Source organism: Dreissena polymorpha, chromosome 7 (assembly GCF_020536995.1).
Source record: "Dreissena polymorpha isolate Duluth1 chromosome 7, UMN_Dpol_1.0, whole genome shotgun sequence".
In the NCBI taxonomy this organism is placed as follows: Eukaryota; Metazoa; Mollusca; class Bivalvia; order Myida; family Dreissenidae; genus Dreissena; species Dreissena polymorpha.
The window spans coordinates 83,628,039-83,642,931 of NC_068361.1; the positions used below are offsets into that span (position 1 = coordinate 83,628,039).

General features: G+C 35.2%; 1 protein-coding gene across 1 annotated transcript in view; it reads left to right on the forward strand.

Moving 5' to 3' along the window:
* Nucleotides 1–13,436, forward strand: part of LOC127839885 (5'-3' exoribonuclease 1-like) — a 51,650-nt gene extending 38,214 nt beyond the window's left edge. Inside the window, exons 16-22 of the mRNA XM_052368277.1 lie at nucleotides 40–246; nucleotides 1,497–1,639; nucleotides 4,753–4,884; nucleotides 6,894–7,029; nucleotides 7,558–7,629; nucleotides 10,180–10,382; nucleotides 13,316–13,436. Of these exons, the coding sequence (XP_052224237.1) occupies nucleotides 40–246; nucleotides 1,497–1,639; nucleotides 4,753–4,884; nucleotides 6,894–7,029; nucleotides 7,558–7,629; nucleotides 10,180–10,382; nucleotides 13,316–13,436 (1,014 nt within the window). The remainder of the gene's footprint in view (nucleotides 1–39; nucleotides 247–1,496; nucleotides 1,640–4,752; nucleotides 4,885–6,893; nucleotides 7,030–7,557; nucleotides 7,630–10,179; nucleotides 10,383–13,315) is intronic.
* Nucleotides 13,437–14,893: the final 1,457 nt, after the last annotated feature.

Below are 14,893 nucleotides of genomic sequence, written 5' to 3' on the forward strand. Positions count from 1 at the left end.
AAACAGTTGTACTTTGATACACAATTAACTTTGTTACAGGACTTGAAAGTGCATGACTCTAGTTTCTGCCAGTTCACCTCCCTGACTGACTACCTGCCGGCAGGCTGCCAGGTGTTCATGCTGGGCTGGCCCAACTACGGCTGCCAGGGAGAGGTGCTAAGCACTGATCTGCAGAGTGGCCTGGTCAGAATCAACCTCTCAATCCTCAAGGAGCCTGAATTGAATGATGTGATCCACAACAAGGCGGTTTGTGCCAGAAGTGTTTGTTCTGTTCATATGTTAGGGCTAACATAACTAACCAGTGTTGTTTTTTTGGTTGAATTTTGGGCTATTATTTGCACCAATTCAAAAAATTAAAAAGTATATTTTAGTCACTGCCAAGGGAAGATTTCCAAAATTCAATAATTTTGGAAAAAAATAACTGTTAAATTTTTAGACACATTTTTGCTTTCACTTGTTTTTTAAATACTTGTTGTGAAGATGACATAAGAATCGTCAAAAGATCTGTGTAATCACAACGAATGGTAGTTGCATTTGCTAGTGAGCCCCTTCTTATGTCATCCCTGCATGAATAAAGATGAATAACGCAAAATGTCTTGTACATTTGGATTAACTGCTCATATTGTGTTACTGGGCTAAAATGATGAAGTACCCTTGGTACTCTTAATATGCAAATGACGACATTGTTTTGAACCTTATTTTTACTTTGCCACCTTGGTTCATGATATGATTATCTTTTGAGCTGCAGATATTCAGTTATTTTGCTCAGGTATGTAACTTTAAATGTTGAAAAATATTCATGCCAGTTTAGGAAATAGTTGACAATTTTAAGATAATTTGTACATCGAAACTTTGACTTTTTTGGTAAAAGACCCTACCAAAAGACTTAAATGACCAAAATTAAAAAAAAACATTCAATGGTAGTAAATGAGCCGCGCTCTGATAAAATAAGGTTTAATGCATTAATGTGAATTCATGAATACACTTACTGTTTTATGGTAATTTGTTTAAATGAAATCATTTTTTCCAAAGATCCTGTTAAGGCTGGAATTGTTGTCCCTGATTGGCTAGTCTGAGAAAACACTTAACGCACGTGCATCAAACCTTGTTTTCCCAGAGAGAGGCTCAAATGTATTTTTCTGCACCAAACTTGTTGTCTAAAATAGATAGAGGATATTTGTTGGATTCAATGGAATATCAATTTTATTTCATGAGTGATCATATACAATAATATTTTTACGAGTTGCGCAGACACGAGCGAAAATATGTATTGTTTATGATCACGAGTGAATTATGACGTCATTGCGTCGAAAAAATGACATCATTTCACAGTTAAACAGTAAAAAATATCGTTATTTTTCACTGTTATTTTCACTGTTTGAAACAATGACATACCAGTTTTATTTCACTAATATTTCTCTATAAATCACCTAAAAGCATAAAATTAAGTCAAATATTTATTCATGTCACTTTAAATAGTATGTGTATTCTCACAGGACCATGATGAGCAGTACTTCCAAGGGTATGAGCTTGCTCAGAGACTTGGCATCAGCAGCCAACTGTTCTCTCAACTCACTGGCAGTGTATTAATCACCACCGGAGTTGCTGAGGTTGCAAGTCAACAGCACAACCCTTACAAGTGAGTAGTCACCCTTTACCACTCAGATACACATTTTGGAGTCCCTGAGAAAATCAAATTTAACTCATTTAAACAATATTAAAGTTTTTAAGGTTTAATTTTACTGGTGAGCAGCAAACAGCATAAAACCTGGACAGACTGTGAGTTACTCTGGTTTTATGCTGGTTGCATATGTCCATTTTCAATGTGCATCTAAGCAGGAAAGGGTTAAGATTTCATGAAAGCCAAAAGAGCCCATCAGCATTTGTGCAAAGACGGTTGATAAGCCTTTCTGGCTTTCAACAGATAATTTTCATATGAAATCAGAAATGAACAATATGTTAAAATGGAGCTAATGTTATTTGTTATTTTGAGGACAGTTGAATAACGGTATTTAATTGTTGTGTTTGGTTTGAATCAGCACTTGTGTCAAATTCGTTAGCTTAAAAATCAAGAGCTGACCTTGAAAAGTTATTATTAGGTGGTTTTTGGTGGATATAGTTTTTATTGATAAATCTGAATGAAGCTTTCATGGAGACCTACATTTGGGCTGCATTTGGAACCAGTTGGGTCGAGGTCACTGTTTTAAGCTCGACTATTATATATGAAATAAATATAGTGGAGCTATCCTGCTCACGTCAGCGTTGGCGTTGGCGTTCCATTTTGAGTGAGCGTGCAAATGTTAAAGTTTGCGTACTACCCCAAATATTTCCAATATTCCTTGACATATTGCTTTCATATTTTGCATACATGTTTACCATCATGACCCCAATCTATAAACAAGAGCAAACAACTGTATCAAGCATTTTGACAGAATTATTGCCCCTTTTATACTTAGAATATGCATATTATTGATAAATCTATGTTTAAGTTTGCGCTCTACCCCAAATATTTCCTGTGTCCCTTTACATATTGCTTTCATATTTTGCATTCTTGTTTACCAACATGACCACAACCTATAAACAAGAGCAGACAACTACAGCAAGCATTATGACAGAATTATGGCCTCTTTTATACTTAGATAATTGAACATTTTGCTTAAATTGCCATAACTTGTTTATTTATGATCAGATTTTATACTTTGACAAAACAACACTTACCTAAATACCACAATTGATTCCACCCAACCAATACTCCACACCCCAACCCAGAATCCCTGCCCCCCCCCTGAAAGATCATCTAATAAATGGCCACACCACACATTATACCCCCCTCTCACCCCCCCCCCCCCCCCCCTGCCCCAAAATTTTTTCCTTTTTTATTTTTAGCTCACCTGTCACGAAGTGACATGGTGAACTTATGTGACTGTGTGGTGTCCGGCGTCCGTATGTGCGTGTGTGCGTGCGTCCGTCAACAATTTGTTTGTGTAGACAGAAGAGGTCACAGTTTTCATCCAATCTTTGTTAAATTTGGTCAGAATGTTTATATTGATAAAATCTGGGTTAAGATTGTATTTGGGTCATCTGGGGTCAAAAACTAGGTCACTAGGTCAAAAACTAGGTCAAATAATAGAAAAACCTTGTGTAGACAGTAGAGGCCACAGTTTTCATCCAATCTTTATGAAATTTGGTCAGAATGTAAATCTTGATGAAATCTGGGTTGGGATTGTATTTGGGTCATCTGGGGTCAAAAACTAGGTCACTAGGTCAAAAACTAGGTCAAATAATAGAAAAACCTTGTGTAGACAGTAGAGGTCACAGTTTTCATCCAATCTATATGAAATATGGTCAGAATGTTTATCTTGATATAATCTGGGTTGGGATTGTATTTGGGTCATCTGGGGTCAAAAACGAGGTCAATAGGTAAAAAACTAGGTCAAATAATAGCACAAACCTTGTGTTGACAATACAGGTGGCAGTTTTCATCCAATCTTTATGAAATTTGGTCAGAATGTTTATCTTGATAAAATCTGAGTTGGGATTGTATTTGGGTCATCTGAGGTCAACAACTAGGTTACTAGGTCAAATAATAGAAAAACCGTCAAAAATTTGTTTGTGTAGACAGTAGAGGCCACAGTTTTCATCCAATCTTTATGAAATTTGGTCAGAATGTCTCTTAATGAAATCTGGGTTGGGATTGTATTTGGGTCATCTGGGGTTAAAAATTAGGTAACTAGGTCAAATAATAGAAAAACCTTGTGTAGACTATAGAGGTCACAGTTTTCATCCAATCTTTATAAAATTTTAAAAGAATGTTTATCTTGATGAAATCTGGATTGGGATTGTATTTGGGTCACCTGGGGTCAAAAACTAGGTCACTAGGTCAAGTAATAGAAAAACCTTGTGTAGACAATAGAGGTCACAGTTTTTATCAAATCTTTATGAAAATTGGTCAGAATGTTTATCTTGATGAAATCTTTGTTGGGATTGTATTTGGTTAGTCAGGTGAGCGATTAAGGGTTATCATGGCCCTCTTGTTCAAAGAATGTCTAATAAATGACCACACCCCACATTATACCCCACTCTCAACCCGCCCCCCTAACTCACACACCCCCACCCCCCCCCCAAAAAAAAAATATATTTTTTTTATATTTTTTTTCCCTTTTTTTATGTTTGAAAGATCTTTTAATGAACTATTGATTTTCCCCATGATTGCTTACGTTGTACTGTCAAGCACTCGAATAGTCCTCTAACAGCTCTTGTTTACTATAGTTGGGGACATATTGATTTTGCCCAGTCTGTTGGTTTGTTGCTTTGTTTGTTTGTTTGTGTGTTTGTATGTTTGCCTGAAACTTTAACATTTGCCATAACTTTTGCAGTATTGAAGACAGCAACTTCATATTTGACATGCATGTGTATCTCATGAGCTGCACATTTTGAGTTGTGAAAGGTTAAGGTCATCCTTCAAGGTCAAAGGTCAATATATGGGTCAAAATCGCTCATTTAATGTACACTTTTGCAATATTTAAGATAGCAACTTGATAATTGGCATGCATGTGTATCTCACGGAGCTGCACATTTTGAGTGGTGAAAGGTCAAGCTCATCCTCAAGGTCAAATATATGGGGACATAGTGTTTCACAAACACATCTTGTTTAAAATAGAAAACTTGTTTCCACTTAAAAACTTGAGTTTCAATGGGAATATTGTTCTTAAACTTTACATTTACATGCCAGACTTGTTTGCACCTTTTCAGAGTAAATGTGGGTTTGAACTTGAAGTTAACGAAACACCAGGAGGAGGTACCAGGCTTCACCAGGTTTGCAAAAGGGAACAAGTGGCTCTACTCTAATAAATGTGTAGAGATTCTCGATGAGTACATAAAGAAGTAAGTATGTCAAAGTGGCCATTTATTCAACAAAATATTATCTATTGAATAAATTCAAGTGATTTTTTTTATAGAATTACAAAAAAAAATATTGCTATCTTAGCAAGCTTTCTACTTTACAATCTCAACGCAGAAAAGTTCCTCCCTGATTAGCCTATGTGGACTTGGACGACACTGTAAGCACACGCATTAAGCCGACACTTTCTCTTATACTTGACTTATAAAAGTGTTATAAAAGCAACATGTCATGTATTGCAACAAGAAAAAGACTGTCAATGCTGCCACTTTTTTCAGTGTGACTAGTAAAGGTTAACCCTATGAGATGAATGAGAGGCAGTGGCTTATGAGGCGTATTTTTATAGGTCTGGCATTTACAGATGTACTGGAGGCATATGATAAAGCCATTATTCCGGAAGTCTGTTTTTTAATTCACCCAAATTTCTTTATCTTATTTTTTTACCTTGGCATTGACCTATTTTTGAACATGAAATAATTCAGTATGTCCAGATTCTTGGGTAACTCAAATGCACGTGTTTTGTCTAACATCAATACTTCCTGCTGCAATGCTTTGATACTGGATGATGTCTATGAACACTTCCAACACACAAAAATCCCCTGACCTCATTTTGACTTTGAGAATATACTAAGACTTGAAATGGGCCAATTATTTATTACTTACAAAGCTTCTACTAGAGACGTATGCTTTTATCCAATGCAGCAGTTTGTTTCTCCCTTTTACATGCTTTGTCACAAGCTGAAAATTAATTAGACAGGTAAAAAGCAGCAGTAAGAACAGTTGCACCACTGATTATTGAAGTCTGACCATATCTAATGCAGTGTTTATTGTAAAATACCATACAGAAAATACAAACATGTACATTTTGACTTTCCAGGTTTCCTGAAATGTTTGAGATTTTATCAGAAAGAATCGATAACCTCTATGAGTCTGAAGTGATACCTGCACATTGGTAAATGTTTGATGTATTAGTCTGCAGCCTATTAACATTGAAAAATGTTTGATGTATTAGTCTGCAGCCTATTTAAATTGGTCAATGTTAGATGTATTAGTCTGCAGCCTTTTTACATTGGTAAATGTTAGATGTATTAGTCTGCAGCCTATTAACATGGGTAAATGTTTGATGTATTAGTCTCAAGCCAATTAACATGGGTAATGTTTGATGTTTTTGTCTCCAGCCTATTAACATTGGTAATTGTTTGATGTATTGGCTGCAGACTAATACATCAAACATTTACCAAAAGGCTAGAGACTAATACATAAAAAATTTACCAATGTAAATAGGCTGTAGACTAAAAAAAAAAAACATATGTAAATGTTTGATGTATAAGTCTGCAGCCTATCAACATTGATATGATTGATGTTATTGGTAAATGGTTGATGAATTAGTCTGCAGCATATTAACATTGGTAAATCTTTGATGTATTAGTCTGCTGCCAATTAACATTGATAAATGTTTGATGTATTAGTCTGCAGCCTATTATTCAATACCTGGTGTATTTAAATTGTGATTGTGAAAATATACCACATTATTTAATATTACAAACTTTCCAAAATAATATAAAAGCAATTTGTTGATGAAATGGCTAACATAGATATGACTGAAATACTGTTAAAAAATGGCAAAACAGCCAACAAATACAAAAAACTAAATTCACCTAAGCACAACTTGTCTACAGTCTGATAATACTGGGTACAAGTATATTTTTGTTCGTAAAATGCAAAGCACCCTTTTCTCTCAATACTAATTATGTGAGACAGCCATGAACATTGTGAGAAAGTACATTGTGTATCTTTTTTTTTGATCACTGAATAACAAATTATTGGTAATTGGAACCTAGAAATGAAAACAGCTTCATTGTCCATGGAATGTTATTAATATTTTACTGCACCAAAATTATATTATACTGTTTACATTATACTTCGCACATAAATTAAGCATATTCTCAACAAAGGTTTTTTATTATGTAAAGCATGATTTTGCCATATTCAGCACCTACAACTTGAAGGATGTACAGGAGTACATCAAGGGACTGGCATGCACGAACATTGAAAAACAGAAGATAGGGGCCGACTTCTTGTCTGAGAGGGTGATACTGGCCCTGCAGAGTGAGACCAACAAGGTTGTGGTTAGGAAATTACTAGGTTTTTTTTGGGGGGAAATGTTCTTATTGTGAAGCTTTCATGCTTTAGAAAAGATAGTTACATGAATAAAGTCATCATCATTATTGTATGTTTTAAAACATAATGAAGCTCACTCTGATCTGATGTCCAGACAAGACTTGGCTTGTAAACCTATTTATTGAAGCTATGTTGTATTGAAAGCCTTAGGCTTATAACCCCACTTGTGAGTCTTTTTTTGTTTATTGAAGACTTTAATTTTTTTTATTTTTAAGCCAACACCAAAACAGTTTTTTCAAAACGTAAATTTAGAGTGTTATATTATTGCAAATCCTAACATGAGCTTTATAATGGTAATGCTTGAATTATGCGTTTCATTTTGCAGCTAAAACGCAGACAACAACACTTTCCTGTTACAAAGTTGTCTCTATAGGCTTGTTTATATTACCACAAGTGGGTGAAAAACATTTTTATAACTGATACAAGTTTACTCAATAATTTTATCATTAATTATTAATTTTGGTGGTTAATTGCAGGAGATAAACAGACTACGCCAGTGGTGGATTGAAATGAGGATTGTGACAGTGGAGCCTCACCTTCTGTATAAGGTAAGTTTAGTGATCTAGTCTCAGGGTTTAAGTAAAGCCTCATCTTCTGTATCGGGTAAGTTTTGTGATCTAGACTCAGGGTTCAAGTGAAGCCTCACCGTCTGTATCGGGTAAGTTTTGTGATCTAGACTCAGGGTTCAAGTGAAGCCTCACCGTCTGTATCGGGTAAGTTTAGTGATCTAGACTCAGGGTTCAAGTGAAGCCTCATCTTTGTATCAGGTAATTTTAGTAATCTAGTTTCAGGGTTCAAGTAAAGCATTACTTGTTCTTGTTTGTAGTTGTTACTGCGATGTAGGACGCATCTGGCAAGCTTTCCATCTCATAAAAATCAGATTACATATTAACAAGGTGTATCACTGGTGTATAGCCGTTTCAATGTCTGTCTGTCTGTCTGTTTCTTCCTCTATGAGCAGTTGCCTGTCTTAGCCATAACTTTGCAACATTTTAATGGATTTTAATGCACAATGATAAGACAATATATCATATGGAGCACTTGTTTCCTAAGCTCAAATGTCAACGTCACACTAGCAAATCTAAGGTAAAATTTCCAGTTTAAGCCATTATTTTGTCATGTCATAATTGCATTACACAAAAGCTGAATGAGGCTCCATCCATGCCCTGTGGCGACGTTTTGTTTTATGAAGTACTGCACCATATCAGGACTACCTGTTATCTACTATTGTAGCATTCACTCACACAAACCTTGCACATGCAAGTTTTCAGAGAATATAAAACAAGTGTTGGATAAAAATCAAATACATTAGACTCAAAACAGTTGACTGCCAGGCTTGTCACTCTCAAATACATTGTTGTAATCAAATAATTATGTGCCCATTATATTGATAAATGGTAATGTAAAGTCAAAAATTTGTTAAAATCCCATTTTAGGGATGGAAATGAATCGTGAAACCATATTTAAATATTTGTTTCCTGTATTAAAGATATTCAAAATTTCAATTATAAACACCAAGATTCAACCTTCATTTTATCTTTGGATCATATGGATGTCCTATACACTTATTGCATTTTAATTAACTTAAAGGAGAACTGACGTTTTTAAAACGGAAATTGCTTTTCCATTAAATGGATCTTTTCACGGTTTGGTAAATTGACAAAATTGAAAAAAAGTTGTTTCAGATTCGCAAATTTTCGTTTTAGTTGATATTTGTGAGGAAACAGTATTACTGAACATTTACCATAGTCTAATATAGCCATTATATGTATCTTTTGACTATTTGAAAACCTAAAAATTATAAAGCGTTGCAACGCGAAACGATTGAATAATTTGGAGAGTTCTGTTGTTGTCGTTTAAATTTACGAAACTACGAAGATTGCTTATATAAGGTATAAAATACTTCAACAGTGTGTACTCGGCAGAATAGCCGAGAGGGCTAAAGCGTTTTTACTTCAGACTAACTCCAGGACTCCGGGGGTCACTGGTTCGAGCCCTGGTACCGGCTACTTTTTTTCCTTGTTTTAATTTTATTCTTGATTTTTTACTTGAGCTTTTAAGATCCAATGTTTATATTTATCAATATAAAGCATTTAATGACAAACTTCAAAAAATGCCAAAATTTGTGAAAAGGCCCCTTTTATAAATATATCCTAAAAGGATTGAAATTGTCAAGAAAAATGTAAAAAAACACATTTGATACTAAAAACAGTGATTTGGTTTTCTGTGAACCGCTCAGGTATTACTTCCACCTTTTTTTGGTTGGGACATCAACTTGACACAACGCACATGACATGGACACTCTTACATTGTTATTGCGGATTGGAGCTTGAACTCATCACGCTTAATGTCAACTTTGAGAATCAATATCCTGTTATTGTGTTTTTGTTAAGTTGTATTTAAAGCTTGTGTTGCATTTAGTGTTCTGCATTACAAAGGTTACTCGACATGGTTGAGTATGTTGCTTTTGGGTGCATACAGAGTCCAAACAAAACTTCAAAATACACACATGGATTTTATAACTTAAAATGCCTTTGATAATTTCTGAAATTGTGCGACAATATTCAAAATGTATTAGTATTACTTGAATCATGGAAATGCATTTATGTTATGCCAGTATAAATAAGAATGTACGCATCAATGGTTTGGTAACAAAAAACAGGATATTTGAACCCTTCGCTTATAATTAAGAACTAATAGGTGAATCAGCAGAACAGCTATAGGCCTAGAAAGGACAAATCCATTTCAACTCATAACCATAACCCATAACCCAAGTTATGGTCTTGGTCACCACAAATATTGAAAGTGTCAAAAATATCATATGTGCTAATCAATTATATTTCCTCTCCTTATAAGAAATTATGAGAGAATAACAAATATTTATGTAATCTTAGTATAAAGTTATACTGATATTTAAACCAAATAGTTAACTGTTTACTACACAAACTAGTAACAGACAGATTGCCTTTTTTTTTTAAAGGCAATCGGAATAATATTAATAAAATTAGGATAACTTGGTGTTTCACTTGAGATTGAATGTTGCTTTTACAAAATAGTGTCAGCTGTTCAAATGGCAATCCCCCACACATCTGTTGTAGCCGATGATTACAAGTGGGGCTCTGATTCCTGACTCCAGCGCCACCTACGAGCTGTTTGATCGGGTCGTAAACACGCGCCAGGGATTCACAGTACCTTTTGGACTCCGTGGTACGGTTGTGGGCATTTATTTAGCAGAGGTGGAAGTGAACATAATGTACGACGTGCTGTTTGATGAAGATTTTGCTGGTGGTATCGCTATCAGGTACAACACCATACTATTTGTTCAGAACATTTTAAACTTGACTTTGAAAAAAATTATACCATGGCATCATTTGATCATTCGATAAAATAGGGCCAGCATTAAAAATATCTTTTCTTTGGGACAAATGTTATTAGTAAACTATTTTGTCTAGATGCTTGCTTGTTATAGGCCACATGTTAATGCATAATGTCAGTGTCTTAGACTATCCTTTAAAAAAATGGTTATGTAAGCACGCTTTAAATGACGAAAGGCATCCTGCATGAACAATAACAGAAGTGGGGAATATCATAGTAATAATGTTGTAAAAACATAGAATCTTCAGTGTTTACCTCAAAGTATCTTGGATGTCTTTTTCTCATAATTTGATCGATGTCTAATGTCTAATTTGACTAAGATCAATCTGTGTATAGTAAATTGAATTCCACAGATTTCAAATAAATGAAGTGATTTAATGTTGAGATGGTTTCTATTCCAAATTCACTTTATTACAGTATCAGAATCGATGTCTTTTATATATGTATATATTTATATATATATATATATATATATCAGGGATCATATTTTTTTCGGTTTTGTCGGTCCTAGACCGATTGGAGTCTTGAAAGACCGATTGGAAATCCCAAACAGTCGGTCCGATTTTGTTTGCTATTAAAATTCCCATGTCATGAATCGATTACACAGTGTACATGCTAACACACCCTAATGACATTCTTATCTCGATTAGGTGTGATAAACCATTCGCTGCAGTCTCTAATCCGGTCAGGACCGGTTTATTGCACGTCAGACCAAGAATCAAAAACTTGTGTACAGCAGATTAAAGACGCATCCGAAAAGACGCGTCTGAATGCACGCGTTGTAACTAAACAAAACATGCCGATACATTTTCCACCAGCGTATTAATCCTGTAATATAATTATGAATGAAAGTCGCGGATCTGATCGACAGAACAGCCGAAAGTTATTTTTATGGGCGGAACTTCACAGAAAATAGTACACAAGAAAAACAATATACATTGAATAAATCTTTAGTAAAACCGTGTTAGAATCGAAATAATTCGTGTACTTTATACTTTGTTGTTGAATAACTCACGACCGGAAAATTATATGCGTGGTTTCAAATGCTTCGCTCTCGTGTTTAAATCCCTGCGCATCTTAACTATCGGACGCGGGTTATTTGACAACAAATTATTTCTTAATTATTTGGTTTGTTGTTGTCAGTAGCCAACCTACGCACAAACATTTGTTTGGTTCAGTGCATGTTTGTAAGGTATTATCGAGTCGACAACAATTTAAAACATCAGTATAGACTTACACAGATTAATAATATTGACATCGATGAAAAAAGTCTGATAAAACAGCACACGAAACAACAATGAAATACCAAATGATAAAACCAGTTGAGAAAGCTCGTTCCGTTTTAAAAAAAAATGCCTAAAGGAATTTTACTTGTACATGTATTATACCACCTTCATGAATGGCAAAATCAATTGTATATATTTTAACGTAATTTGTCATGATTTCGGATACACATTTTCGGATACTTTTCCCCATTTATATCTGGACCGATTGATGTTGCGAGAAAATATGATCCCTGATATATATATATTTATATATATATATATATAAATTTGCTTACCTACCTAATACCAGCAACGCTGGATATGCATAGGCCAACAAACAATTGTTATGCACCCGAAAGAGGGCATATAGTGATCGCACTATCCGTCCTTGTGTCTGTCTGTCCATCACACTTTGCATTTAGTTTCGAAAAATTGCTCATAACTTCTATGTCGCTTCAGATGAAACCTGCATATTTGGTATGCATGTGTACAAGGACAAGGCCTTTCCATGTGCACACAAATTTTGACCCCTTTGACCTTGACCTTGAACTTAGGGTCCACATTTAGGTTTCGAAATCTGCATTTAAGTTTTGAAAAAGGCTCTTTACTGCTATCAAAGCATTCTTGGGGGGCATATTTCATCCTATGGTGATAGCTCATGTTTAATATATTATTAAAACAATATAAACATTTTATAACTTATACATTTTTTCTTGAGAACTTGCCGAAAGTTGTTATTTTTAAATAATTATGTAAAGGTCTACATTTAAGTTTTATTTCCTGAAAATATTCATTACTTGCATGATATAAAAATATATTGCGCTATTTGCTGTATATTTCCTGGCACAATAAAAACTTAAATGGTATAGTTATCCCCCGCCAAAGGCGTTGTCCTTCTTTCCGTCTTTCCATATTTCCGTCCGTCTGTACGGCACTTTTGTGTCCGGAGCCATATCTTGGAAGTGCTTTGGCCAATTTCATTGAAACTTGGTAGGAGTATATATATATATGTATAAGAGGATGATGCACGCCAAGTGGCATTGTACACCATCTGTTAATAACGAAGAAATGGCCCTTTGTATCTTGAAAAAAAAATGTGGCCGAAGCAATATCTTGAAAGTGCTTAGGCCGATTTCATTGGTATGAGTATATATATGGATAAGAGGATGATGCACGCCAAATTGCATTGTACGCCATCGGATAATAACGGAGTTATGGCCCTTTGTATCTTGAAAAAATGCTTTTTTTTGTGTGTCTGGAGCCATATCTTGGAAGTGCTTTGACGTATTTCATTGAAACTTGGTAGTAGTATATATATGGATAAGAGGATGATGCATGTTGGCGTTGTCCATCTGTCCAGACAACGGTTTGTATTCATAAGTGTATTGGAGGGGGATATCAATTCAACGAATTTGCTTGTTTAAAATTAATTCTTTCAAATCACAGGAATTCTTCTATGAGGGGCTACAGAATGCCACCATCAGCTCTTCTGAATCTGTCTCATGGCCAGCGCAATAATGGTTCCAAACCAGGCAATATATCAGAGGCCCCTGCCCAAAATGCATACGATGATACAAGTGTAAATCGTTCTCAGGGTCAGCAGATCCAGCCAGGTAGATCAGGATATCGTGACAACAGGGGAGGTAACAATGAAGGGAATACAGGTCGGGGCTCGTACAGAGCAACTGGCCAGAGACAATATTCTTGGCCCGTAAACAAGGTTGGTATTCTATTTTTCAAGAGTGTGGTTTTTAGTCTGGATTTGCAGTTTTTCTGTCCCCACTATTGGGGCAATAGTGATTAAACTTTGTGAATATGTAATCCACCACTTCAAGTTGTGCAGCTCCATATTGTGGCTTAGAGATTTGACACAAATGGAGTAAAGGTCCCTTTTTATGCCCCCAGAACATAGGTAGCATATTAAAATCGCACCGTCCGTTAGTCAGTCAGTCTGTCCATCGGGATTAGTTTACGCTCAATAAGTCAAGCAATTGTCATCCGATCTTTACCAAACTTGGTCAGAAGTTGTATCTAGACAATATCTAGGTCAAGTTTGAATATAGGTGATGCCGGGTCAAAAACAAGGTCACAGGGTCAAAAAAACAAATCCAAGGGAACTTATAAGCTTTAAATGGACATAATTATCTGACCTACCAACGTTTATATTTTTAACCAAGTTTTTCGAAGAAAAAAACTGGTTATTAGATTGGCGAATGTCGGCGGGCGGGCTGGCGGAAAAAGCTTGTCCGGACCATAGCTTTGTCTTTCATTGTCAGATTTTAAAATCATTTGGCACATTTGTTTACCATCATTAGACGGTGTGTTGCGCGAAAGAATTACATCAATATCTCCAAGGTCAAGGTCACAATTTGAGTTTGAAGGTCAAAAATGGGCATGAATAAGCTTGTCATGGCCATAACTTTGTCGTTCATTGTCAGATTTTAAAATCATTTAGCACATTTCTCCACCATCATTAGACGGTGTGTCGCGCGAAATCTGATATCTCCAAGGTCAAGGTCACAATTTGAGTTTGAAGGTCAAAAATGGCCATAAATGGACTTTTTTCAACCGAAAACCTGGTTTTGTGACAATTTTGTACCTTGTTGTAAATAAATCAAACCAGCCCAGTAGGCGGCATTGTCTTTCTGACAAACACATTGTGGTAAAAGGTCAAGGTCATGGTCATCCTTCAAGGTCTAAGGTCAAAAATACAAATCCAAGGGAAGTAATAAGCTTTAAATGGAGATATTGATTCAATATTGAACATAGCAACTTGATATTTGGCATGCATGTGTATCTCATGGAGCTGCACATTTTGGGTGGTGAATCTACAGTCACAGTAGTGGCTTTTTATTATTTGCGACTAAAATAGAGAGTGGCTTTTAATTATTTGCTACTAAAAATAGAGATTTGTTAGAGACAATTATTTTCAAGGGAAGTAATTTATATAATTATAAATCTCATATTATATATTTCCTTACCAAGAATTTAACTTCTTTTCACAGTAACTGTACAGATTTATTATTTAGATTATTGATTACTCGAATGATTTGTTAAAGGTTATTTTTTTAATGATATAATTATAATTTCTTTATTGTACTAATTTGTGAAAGGTAGGATTGATTACATACCTATGAACTTTTGTCTATAGGTACATTATGAACTCTGGCTT